Genomic DNA, 13494 nt, shown 5'->3' with positions numbered 1-13494 from the left:
GTTGTTGTAGTAACTTCATAATTATAAATCGACATCCGAATAATTATTTTTTGTAATTCTATAATTCTTTGTTGTAATTCTATAATTCTTTATTATAACATGACATTCTATAAGTGTATAAATCATTTTTTAATAAGTTTCCTATTACGATTTGCTTTTACGAGCTTTGTCTATGTGAATAATATGTCGTATCATGATTTATACATTGATTGATTCATAAAAGGCGGAAAGGAAAAACACTAAACAAATCGACATGATGTTTAGATTTAATAAACTACAAATCGAGGTAACTTCAATGTTTCAAATCGATTTACAACTTGATACCGATTTAAGTTTAATATTAAAATAATATTTAGTAACAGTTGCAAATCGATATGAGTAAATTGCTATATTATATATCGATATTGTTCACTGAGATAAACAAAGACATATCATTTAGGGTTTAGGGTTTCAGATTTTAGGTTTAGGGTATAGGGTTTAAGGTTTATAGTTTGGGCTTTAGGGTTCAGGGTTTATGACTTAGGTTTTAGGGGTTTAGGGTTTCAGGTTTAGGGTTTAGGGTTTATAGTTTAGGCTTTAGGGTATGGGGTTTAGGGTTTTGGCTTTAGGGTTTAGGGATCAAGGTTTGGGGTTTGTGGTTTAGGGTTTAAGTTTAGGGCTTAGGGTTTAAGGTTTTAGATTTTAGGGTTTAGGGTTTATATTTTAGGCTTTAGGGTTTAGAGTTTAAGTTTTTTATCTATCTAAATTTTAAATGGATCCTACTTGAATAAATAGAATTTGGATTTATTTGATACCTAAATAAATTTTATATATATATATATATAATAGTTTAGATTGAGTTTGGATTTGATGAGACCTAAATGGGTCTCACAACCAACTCAATCCAATCACTCCCCCACCTAAACCCATCAATTCAATCGAATGCATCCCATTCCACCAAATCTGTTTGAATATCCTATTGAGATTTGTCTGTTCGAGTTTTGTCTATGTGAACAATATGTCGCATCGTGATTTACATAATGACTGATTCATAAAAAGCAGAAATTTAAAGCAATAAACAAATCGACACAATGTTTAGACTTAGTAAACAATAAATCAAGATAACTTCAACGATACAAATCGATTTACAACTTGATACCGATTTAAGTTTTATATTAAAATAATATTTTCGTAACAATTGCAAATCGATATGAGTAAATCGCTATATTACATATCAATATTATTTAGAGAGACAAACAAAGACATATCATTTAGGCTTTAGAGTTTCGGGTATAGGGTTTAGGGTTTATAGTTTGGGCTTTTGGGTTAAGGGTTAAGGGTTTGGGGTTTGTGGTTTAGGGTTTTATGGTTTAGGGTTTAGAATTTAGGGTTTAGGGTTTAGGGTTTGGGGTTTGGGGTTTAAGGTTTAGGTTTTAGGTTTTGGGGTTTTAAGGGTTTAGGGTTTATAGTTTAGGCTTTAGGGTTTATGGTTCAGGGTTTGAGGTTTAAGTTTTGGATCTATCTAAATTCCAAAAGGATCCTACTTAAATACATAAAATTTGGGTTCATTTGATACCCAAATAAATTTAATTAATATATATATGTAAATATGTATCTCTCTCTATATATATAGTAGTTTAGATTGAGTTTGGATTTGATGAGAGCTAAATTTGTTTCGATTTACACAATGATTGATTCTTAAAAGGTAGAAAAAATAATAATAAACAAATCGAGACGATGTCTAGTCTTAGTAAAGTAAAAAACCGAGTTAACTTCAACGATACTAGTCGATGTAACTTCATAAATACAAATCAATTTCGTTCACAAAGATAAACAAAGACATATTGTTGTTTGATACGGATTGACTTGTAACCAGTTATAATTCTTTTTTGTAAATGGCAGATGAAACAATATTTTTTAATTAATGGGCAATATAATTTATTTGTGCGCGATTTCTGAAAACAAACGGTATATAAACAATGTTTTCTTTATAAATGAATGACATGTCACACAAGTTCAAGAGGGTGTCGTTTCGCTTTGCTTTATTAATAAGGAACAGACGAGCCAACATTTTCTTTATAAACAACATGTTCGTGGATCGAACATATAACCTGTTTCATCACAAATGGGTATCGATGGTGAGGAAGGAGACAATGACAACTACATGGCTAACGATGACGATTCAAGCATATATTTTCTAAACCTTGTAACAAGTTTATTCAAAATTTGTTTCTTTTATGTAATATATTTGATTTATTTTATGTACTATAGTAAGGAATTGCAATATAATGTGACAGATCATTTATTGAATATTTTGCTAATGTCTGTGGAACATCCACAAAAAGGTGCCAGAAAACTCAACAAAGAGCTCCAAGATAACATCAACCGAATGCAAGATGATTTTGCAAAAGTAAACACTATCAATAATTTTCTACATATCAAACCACTATCAGTTATATATTTATGTATGCCATGGGTATGTATGTTAACACATGCATATTTGTTGCAAACAAACTATATATGATTTTGTCATGCATATTCAAAGCAACACAACAATCAATACTAGACGCGTCATCACCCCTTATTTCATGGTATATCGGTTCTCTTATATGTCTGTTTTATTTTTTGATTTACTCTTGTTCCTTCTTGTTTTAACCTTACTATTATCACTGTTTCATTCAAAAGAGTTTCGGTCGCCGACTGACATATGCCATTGGATTTCAAGATGGATTACAATGTTGGGATAACGATGATCATTGCAGAGACTTTTGATCAAGTAAAAAGATAAGTAAAAAAACCTGTTGTCCAAGATATTATATCGATTTAAAACATTGTTTTGATTCTTAGTTTTTATTTATATGCTGATTTTAAGCTATCAATATGAATTTTTATATTGATTTGTATGATATTTTATTATCAATTTGCAGATATTGATTCCTACATTGTGATAATCTAGTGACCATTGGGTCTTATATGTGATGGATTTACGAAAAAAAATAAGCATGGTGCTACAATTCATTGGACTTTGACACTGGTATACAATGTAACATTATGCATTTGGTAAGTTCTTATCTATAAGTGTATCGTATCTTGTACGATGGCTTAGAATTTACTTGCTTCTGCATTAACCGCTTGAGGGATTCATCAAACACGTCTTGGGTGTCGACATTGGTGAGTGGAGGTTTCATTGCGCACATGATACTCTTTTACAAAATAATGATGTCGATTGTCGCATATTTGTAATGATGTATATTGAAGCAATATACAATGGATAAAAACCAGAATTCAATGTTGTATGCTCTACACTTAAACATGTTTTATTATCCTATATTATTGAGGAATCAATTTATATATTGGTGTCACATTACCTTTTTGTTGCTGGATGTTATACTTAGATTCTGCACAGAACTATGAAAAAAATTGACGAAGTTTCTAATTGCAAAAGAGAAAAAAACTCCGCCATCAATAATATCTAGAAGGCAACGAATGATGCGACCCCTTAAAAGTAATATGATGTACAAAGATTTGTAACAGATTTTGTATATTGTGTATACAAATTTTATAAGACTGTGTATATAAAGTATGTAAATCTCTCTGGGTTAAAATAAAAATTCAATTTTACTAAACGCGTATAAAAATTCATAACTACAAATCGACATGATTTACAACCATATTACTTTACAAAAAAATGAGTATCGACGTGATTTACAACCATATTCATTTACAAAAAATGAGTATTTAGTTACAATACGTCATGACCAATTTTTTGGCTTAGATACAATACATGACCATTATCATTAAAGAAAACAAACATTATCATTAGTATCATCCCCACGTCCAAATAGTGATGTGCTTCAAATGCAATCCAGGTGCGCATGAAATCCAATTTGCTAGTGCAGAAAGCTTCAAGGCAGAGCTGACGAAGATGCAGAAGGTATGGCTCCCAACAGGCAGAGAAGATAAAGCTCGTACGACTGTAGCATATTTGTCATGAAGTATATTGAAGATTAGGCAGATATTTTTTCAACTACGAAAGATGGTTTGCGAATGATGGAGGATCTGACAGTAGGAATAGATCAAATAGATAGTCATTCGCATCACCCCCTATCTATCATGCAGAATATATGTGCTTGCTCCGGTATACAAGGAAGAAGAAGGCGAAGGAGAAAAAAATAAGAAGAAGAAGTTGCACTGCCACATAAAAGAAGAAGCGATGTTAAATAGATTAGGGTTTTAGACCTGGACAACGGGTCCGGTAGGGCTTTACATAGAATAGGGTTTTAGACAGATCTATATTAGGGTTTTACATAGATTAGGGTTTTATACATGTGTACCTCTTCTTTTTCTTTGTTCTTCTTCTTATGTAATTCTTTTTTTCTTCTTCTTTATTCTTCTTATTATGTCCTTTTTTTTCTTCATCTTTTTATTTTTTATTCTTCTTTGTTCTGTCTACCTATACATGATAGATGGGGGGTGACGCTGAAAACTGAAGATAGATCTATTCCGTCTACTTCGTTATACTTCATGACAAATATGCCATATTTGGTACCTCTTCGTTGACTTGGTCGTGACGATGATAAATGCTTATATCTGCTTGACCATTGGATCCATTCTAAATATGTGTTCGGTGGAATGTTGATATCTACTTCAAGGATAAAAACATCTATATTTTCTTTAAGATAATGATGATGACTTCTTCTGTGTAAACTTCGATGATAATGGTCATGTATTATATCTAAGTCAAACCATTGGTCATGATGTATTGTAATTGTAAAGTGATAGAGTATCTAAGTCAAACCATCTGTGTTTTCTTTGATAATGATGTTTTGACTTTGATGATGATGGTCATGTATTATATCTATGCAAAACCATTGAACTGAGTCTGTCATGAAACATAATAATATAAGATACTACATTAAGTTTCACAAGAAATGCAAGCATCCTCCCAACATTGATTACATACCAAAAGACTTGTAAAATTGATGTCACCATTCCACTCAAACTGGTCAGGAGGATTGAAGGTTCCAACATTATAGTGCACATCTGTAGGGTATTGCTGCATGTTGGAAAATACACAAGTTAGATATTGATAAGCTACACATAATGCAATTTACATGAAAAACAATATAATGCATTATATACATGTTCATGCGAATGACTTGGTTGTTTTTGCTTAAAGGTTAGTTGTTTCTTAGGCCTTTTCTTGCCAACAAATTCTAGTGCACCCATTGTCCTCCAACGACTACGATCAGGGGCAAGTTTCCTTTTGATACCCTTCGCTAGGTGATTTTTTTTATCGTTGTTTACAATGTTGACTCTTGACTTATTAAAGATGATGTTTACCCTTCGACGCAACTTCTCATGCGAGTCAAGAAAAACATGATTTTTACCTTTATTGTTCACTCTCATTTTCTTGGACTGGTCTTCATGAGCTGCAATAGACTGATGGTGAATTAAATGCACATTTTCAAGTAACTCCGTTTACACTTTTCTTATGCATACATAGGCTTTTTTACTTTTCGATGTCAAATCTATAATATGCATAAGTGACCTAGATAGTTGTTGGTAACGAGAGGCTATGTGGCACTTCTCATTAACACCAGATGAACTGATATTATCTGTATTTAGCAGTTTAATTTTTATTTGTCTCGTTCATCTTCTCATTAAATATGACTCAGGTATTTTTTGTATCTTCTCTTGATTAAGTGTCTTTAACACATGCCGGCATAAAATACCTTTGAATTCATACATTGTGCACGTACATTCAACTGTTCTGTTGTCAACATTGTATGCAACATATGCTTCTTGCCTTTTAGGATGCTCTTTGCCCTTACATACAATATGATATTTGTGCATATTTTCGGTTTACATACATCCTTTTATGTTGAAATTCATGACCTATATAACCTCCTTCTTAATTCATTCAAATACAGTTAGTGTATATAGATCTGCAGGTCGCATCAATATTTTCATGCACAAAGTTATAGGGCGTGTATTGAAGCATTTCATATCTTGTTCAAATACATTTTTTTTAAGACCGCCTAAAAATAATTCATATTGTTTCATAAAGGGAAACATTGTTAAACATAAATATAAGGTTTTCTTCAGTGTGGCATGCATAGATTCAACTATTTATGTGCTTATCATACCTCCACAAAAGTATTGTCTTTCATATGCCAATGCTCACTTCTTTTTGTCTGCATATAAATTTTGTAACCAAACAGAGTCTTCAAGGTCCTACATCTGAATCATTTCCTCCCAATCAGACATAAAGGTAACCTCATATACGCTCTCAAGTACACACCTTGTAAACTTTTTATCTAACATTGTCTTCTAATTAAATATATGTCCTATGTTCTTTGTTGCATTTTGAAAGATATGTCACAACCATAGGCGATGACATGCATTTAGCCATACATTAGATACTGCAGTCGCAATTGCGTGATCACCATATGTAAGTATAACTTCAGGGTGATTTTCATTTATTGCCTGTGTAAATACTCTGAACAACCACTCAGAGCTTTCCTTGGTCTGGTCATATAAAAAAACACCGCCTAATATGCAACTCTATGAGTGATGGTTTACTTTGACAAAATGCGTAAATGGCCACTGTTCAGTATTAATCTTCATTATCATATAAAAAACAAGTACATCATTGAAACATTCATAATCTACTCTTGACTTTGAATATGCCTAAAACATATTAACAACATATCCATCTTCATCCAGTTGCATTGCACTAAAGAAACCAAGGTTATTGCTTAATTTATTATGTAAGTAATCAACCAAACAATATATTCCTTCATTTTTCATGTTATTTGTCATCTTCCTTCTCAAGTGGTTTCTTAGATCCATAGGTGTGAATGACACATTCTCATGACCACCATTTATGTGCACACACAAATTGTATGTCTTCTTTGGTGTAATGCCAGTATTGTGAGCTATTTCAACAATTACAGCATGCACTTCAGTTACTTTACAATGTCACCTTAACATAGGAGTCATAAATAAAACTGCTAATTCATGGTTATGATAATTAATTAAAGTACAAACTATATAATTTCTATTCAGAAGTCTTCTTAATACCATTCTCGCTGGATAAGCATATCTTGAATCTCACTTGCTCCTTGTTGGATTTCTATTTGACTTCTTCCAGCCTTCCTTAGAACAAACATATGTCTTTTTTACCACGACACTCTGTGCATTTTTTGACCAAGAATACCTTCTAACATTGAAGCCAAGTTTTAAGGCATAATCATTGTAAAATTTATATGCAGCTTCCTCGTTATTAAACTGCATTCCTTCTACGAGAACAATGTTAAGTGTACTATCATGTACATTCCCAGTGTCTGTACCTTTATCAAGTGTATTGTCATGATCGTCTACCTCATTATCGAATTGCATTTATTCTACTGGAACATTCAAGTCAAGAGTGAATCCAATGCCTGCAGCCTTCTTATCATGTGCATTATTAGTGCACATGTTCTGTTCTTCAAGTGCATTATTAGAATAGATGTTCACTTCTCCGTAACTTTCTATTGATTGAGATACATTATCTTTATTTCAACCAATTGATAAGCTCACCACTGTCATAAGCAAGATAGCGCATACGTTTACTACGATTTACTCAAGATGCATATAACAACGAATACCGATTAGTTAAGCAAGTCAAAAAAAAAATTGAATGAATCACAGTATAAAAGCAACAATGATTTGTTATTTGCTTATACTATGCATTGAGTTATTATTTACCATGCCAATAAAATAAATGATTTATCGTATATGTGTGTTGACAATAGTGATTCACGTGATAGCGATTTAACTATATCTATGATGCTGTGAAGTGATTTCAATAGAAGTCGCTAAATGAGCAACGATTTGAATATGCAAATCGCCACTGCAAGCACATAAAAATGTATTTTTGCACACACATATTTTAAAATCATACTACAAATATCTTACAAATCGATACTAGAAAACATATAATATCTTACAAATCGATATACATATTGCATAATATATTACAAATGGATACGACAATTCAATATAATACCTTACAAATCAACACTGCAAAACACATAATATCTTACAAATCGATATACATATTGCATAATATATTATAAACCGATACAAAAATTTAGCATAATAGCCTGTAAATCGATATTAACAAACAAAATAATATCTCACAAGTTGGTAGTGTGTTACTACAATCACGATTTGCGATACATTGCATATACTGAGTGAATAGACGATATTGGATGGGCTAGAGGCCCTTCCTCGCATATGTAACCAAGCATTCTTGTCAACATGTCCCAACATCCTACAAATATCTTTAATTTTTCAACCGTCGAAAATACAACATCCACTTGAAATAACAAAACAATGCCTTAATGACACTCACGGTGACATACATTATTCAACAATAACGTGATGACATGGAAAGGTACTCACGATGCCTTAATGGCACTTGTTGGAATGTTTATGCATCATTGTTTTTTTCTATACTGCCTAACAAAAACAAAGAAGAGAAAACTGTAAAAAGAGATGGCCGACAAATGCCCCTATGACGCCCACCAATGATCAAACCAGTCGATCGATTTATAGTTATCTCCACGATGTAGGAACGAACCCGGGAATGTTTTGTAACACAAGGCAGGAATGAGAAGGCGACAGTGTGTTGTGACACAAGCTAAAAACCAAGGCAAAAATGATGACAAAGGGTGCTCCAATGACAGCAAACTACGACAAAGGGTGCTTCGCTGATAGCAGACGCCGATAAGGGGTGCGTCGTCAAAGAGAGCTCCTGTTACAGCAGATGGTGCATCGTCAAAAGGTGATCCACTAGCAGCATAGAAGTTTACTGTTTAGGGCGAAAATGAAACGTTTGAACTTTTTGAATAGTTAAGATCATCCTTCCTTTTTCTGGATGGAGGACATTTTTGTTCTTTTCTCGAACCGTCGTTTCATGGCTTGAGTGGCGGAAAAGGGTACTTAAGTCTTTGCAACCACACCAGACTCCGATGCTATGTGATGTCGATAGACAGGGAGATACAACCCCATGTGCTTATATATGTGGCGCTCATTCGGGCCCCCGAACACGCATTGTAGCAAACCCCTCGTCTTCGGGGGAGAACACACAACACCCTCCTTGAAAGGGTGGAGTACGAGTGAGTGAGTGAATGAGTAGAGAAAGAAGAGAGACAAGATGAGAGTGAGAGAGATAAATAGTGAAAGAGGCAGTGAGTGGAGAGAGAAAGAGAGAGGGGGTAGGTTTCACGTGAAAAGAGATGAGAGAGAGGGAAGAGATAAGGAGAGAGAGGGAGCTGCCATGGTACAACTCCCCATTGATTGAAGGTCTCCTCCATGGGGAATCACCCCTATGCCCCTTCACAACCTCGAAAATTGCATTTTTTATTTTTTCATTTTGCCCCTCCTTCCTCTTTCGGGTCGTTTGGATCTTGATCCAAACCCAACACACATACTCGACTCACTTACAGTTAAATGGGTTTTTTGGATCTCTGATTGATCTAATCCCGTACTGATCGATCATTTGGAGTTTACACTACTCAATCTCTGTTTCAGACTGGATCTCTTAGGTCTGGTTTGTTCAAACTCGCATCGAAACCGAACTTGACGAGTTTGGGTTGCTCCTAGATCCGAATTTACGTAGTCTTACATAAATTTTTTGAATTTATATATTTAAAAATTTATAGTTATTACATGATCAATCTGCTGCAACAGTACACTAAAGCGTGCTATGTGAGTGCAACTTATCTGCCCTCAGAAAAAAACCTATTGGCTGCACTACCCTTTCTTCTACTTCCATACAATTTAGGTTTAGCTAAATACCCCACCTTTGGTTATCAAGAAATAAAAAGAATAGAAGAAAAAATACTGCAATTCCAAAATAGAAAAGAAAGTCGCAAAAGGGGTTTTGTCATATATAAATTACCCCAAGCAAGTTTAAATAAAAAGAGTTGAATTCTTTAAGTTTTGGCTCTACATCTCCGATACATGCTTCTCACGCTTCTCATATGTACGTGTTTTGCTTTTTTTTTTACTGCAGATTTCATATACCGTTAAATCGTGGAATAAGGTAGATATTCACGAGTTTTTTTTAATATAATCCGATACTTTTATAGAAAGATAAGAACATTTTTTTTTATTTATGACATGAAGAAATCACCTTTGAGACCGAGATTTAATCACGCTGTACTTCACTGGACGTACCTATGGCCACTGTCTTGGTAACGTAAAATTCTAATAGCACCCTTCGCCCCCAAAGAATCGCATTGCTTTAAGGGATGATGCTCATGATAATGGATCCTTGACCGCCCATCTACCAACCTAGGTCATTGAGACACGTCATTTTGGTGGAGTAACTTTGGTGACACATGGACACACACAAATTATTTTAGTATTTTTTGACATTTTAAGTTTTATTTAAATAAGAATACATTTATAACATTGAAATGTCAAAATTTTTATTGATTAAAAAATTAAAAAATTTTGCATCCCCGTTTTCTAATTTTCAAAAAAGTTCCGAACGTTTGCCGCGTCACGCATGCTGGTGTCCGCGTGTCTTTGTGATATAACCAGTGGCCCAGGGCGGTCTGCGCCAAACACCCCATTGGCCTGATAAGAGGGCTTTAGCTTAATATAAACGCGCCCACCGGCGACTGTGGCCTGGGTTTAATTCAAGGCCCTATGCGCGATGCCCCCCGTGTGTCGTTCGTTGCAGTAGGATTTTTCGGTGGTATCCTCTCCCTTCCCTCCCCCACATAAATCGCTCGGTGCAGGCCCTCGCCCCGACGCTGCTTATTCGAAATCTATCTTACCCTAATCCCATCCTTTTGTAAGCTTCCTTCCAGAGGAGCCACCCTCCACAGATTAAACCCCACGCAGACATTTTGCCACCCTCCCTCATTTTGCTTCTATCAGCTGTCTTCTTTAACAGCATTTGCAGCAGAGACGCCATTCTTGTGATCGGGGTTGAACATGTTTAGACTCACCGCAGACTTGATATGGAAGAGCCCTCATTTCTTCAATGCCGTTGGAAACCGGGAGTTGGACCTTCGAGGTACTCCCTAACCCTTCCTCCTCTCTCTCTTCCTTTTATCTCCACGCATCTTCTTTTTTATCTCTCAATTGTGCCGTGTCATGCAAATAAATCTTCCATGTAACGAAATGCGTCTGGGGTCACAACGTTCTCATCTTATATTTTGTTTGTGGCTTTGATACCTCTTTCCTGCTGTTGAGGAAGGGGAGGGAAGGGAGGAGAAGGCGCAGGCGTAGCATGAGTTGCCAAGAGGGTGATTGAACTTATTGTTAAGAGGAACGAGATAGGGAACGGTTGAAGGAAAACGTGATATCAAGAAGAATGTGATTCATTCTCTCATTTGTAAAGATGATCGTTGTTTACATTGACTCGTTGGCCACGTTATATATCAGCCACAAAAAGTGAACTAACTCCTATAAAACAGGGAAATTACATCAGTATATGCTATAAAGGTAAATGGCCTACGAAACAGGAAAATTACAACAGCATACGTGATCATGATATGATAAAGATAAACAATATCATTTGTGCTAAGGTTAGCACAAATGTAGCAACAGCCCACGTTCATTTGACTCCCGATTTTTGAAGATAACGGCAGTTGCTAAAGCACAAATGTAGCAACTGCCCACTATCTTTGATGTTACAGATACAGATGAGTCTAACGAGTTTAACACTCCCCCTCAAGTTGGCCCTTGAGGATCAATCAAGCCCAACTTGCCAAGTAAATAGTGAAATTGATCTCGGTCGAGTGCCTTGGTGAAGATGTCAGCACACTGATGTGTACTTGGGATAAACTGGGTAGAAATGATGCGTTGCTGGAGTTTTTCTCTGATAAAATATCAATCTAGCTCGATGTGTTTGGTACATTCGTGAAAGACTGGATTTGCCGCAATGTGCAAAGCAAATTGATTGTCACAATATAAAGTTGTTGGTGCATCAGTGGGAAAGCCAAGATCTTGTAGTAAATACCTTAACAAGATGATCTCACTGGTGGTCATGACCATAGATCTGTATTCGGCCTCTTCAGATGAGCGTGGCACAATGTTTTGTTTCTCACTTTTTCAAGAGAGAGTATTGTCTCTAAAAAAGTGCAATATCCTGTGGTAGTGCGCCTTGTGATAGGACAACTAGCCTAATCTGAATCTGTATAGTATGAAAGTTGCATGGTGCTATTTGCACGTAATAAAATTCCTTTTCCAGGGTTTCCCTTCAAATATTTAAGCAGTTTCATGGCTGCATCCCAGTAAGGCTGGCGAGGTTCCTGCATGAATTGGCTAAGAATGTGAACTGAATACGTGATGTTGGGTCGTGTACTAGTTAAATATATAAGCCTTCCCACAAGTCGCCCGTATGAAGTTGGATCTTTGAGAGTTTCTTCAGCATGAGCCAACTTTAAGTGTTGCTCCATCGGAATGTCATTGGGTTTGGATCCAAGATTTCCGACGTCTTTCAATAGATCCAAAATGTACTTTTTTTTATTCAAGAATATTCCTTGTGGGGAGCAGGCAGCCTCAATGCTTAGAAAATATTTTAATTTTTCTAGGTCTTTAATATGGAATTGCTCATGAAGTAGAGCCTTTAGTTTGGATATGAGGTCATCATTCCCAGTAATGATGACATCATCCACATAGACAAGGACGAATATCCTTTTGGTTCTCATTATCAAAGAAAATAATGAATAATTAGCCAATGATTGCTTAAAACCTGCTTGCTTTAGAGCTTGAGAAAACTTGGCGAACCATTGTCTGGACGCTTGTTTAAGTCCATAAAGAGATTTGTTTAGGCGACAAACCAGTTGCTCCCCCTTTGTGGTATATTCGGGTGACATTTTTATGTATATTTTCTCCTCCAAATCTCTGTGTAAAAAAGCATTATTAATGTCTAATTGATACAAGGGCCAATTAGAAATGACTGCGACTGATAATAAGCACCTCATTGTGACAAGTTTGACAACTGGGGTGAAAATATCATGATAGTCCAGTCCTTGTTGTGTGTAGCCCTTTGCCACCAAACGTGTCTTGTACCTTTCAATGAAGCCATCAGAATTATATTTGATCTTTAAAACCCATTTATTTTCAATCACTTTCTTTCCTGGGGGCAAGTTGGTAACAATCCAAGTATTGTTTTCTTCCAACGCCTTGATCTCATCTCTCATGGCCTAACACAATTTCTTATCTTTTATAGCAGTGCGGTAATCCATTGGTTCATCATGAGAAGAAATAGAAACCAAGAAAGCTAATGTACCTTAGAAAATTGGGAAATAGACAAGTAATGTGAAAGTGAAAAGAGGATTTCTTTACCTTAGAGTCAAATGTGTATGCGTAGAGTGCGGCATACGAACATTGGTAGTCATTTAGGTACATGGGTTTAGTTTTGGTCCTGGTAGATCTCCTGCATAGAACTGGTGTTTCCATAGGAAGTGGGATGGGTTCGGTGTCAGGTGAGCTTTCATTGGG

General features: G+C 35.4%; 1 protein-coding gene across 1 annotated transcript in view; it reads left to right on the top strand.

The window, feature by feature from the left end:
- The first annotated feature begins 10646 nt into the window (after positions 1–10646).
- Positions 10647–13494, top strand: part of LOC149851608 (U2 small nuclear ribonucleoprotein A'-like) — a 72043-nt gene continuing 69195 nt past the window's right edge. Inside the window, exon 1 of the mRNA XM_090001669.1 lies at positions 10647–11059. Within this exon, the coding sequence (XP_089857795.1) occupies positions 10978–11059 (82 nt within the window). The 5' untranslated portion in view covers positions 10647–10977. The remainder of the gene's footprint in view (positions 11060–13494) is intronic.

This window comes from Nuphar pumila, chromosome 1 (genome assembly GCF_984573655.1).
Source record: "Nuphar pumila chromosome 1, dmNupPumi1.hap1.1, whole genome shotgun sequence".
NCBI lineage: Eukaryota > Viridiplantae > Streptophyta > Magnoliopsida > Nymphaeales > Nymphaeaceae > Nuphar > Nuphar pumila.
Note: the sequence above shows the minus strand (reverse complement) of the source record. Positions and strands in the feature narration are given on the sequence as shown.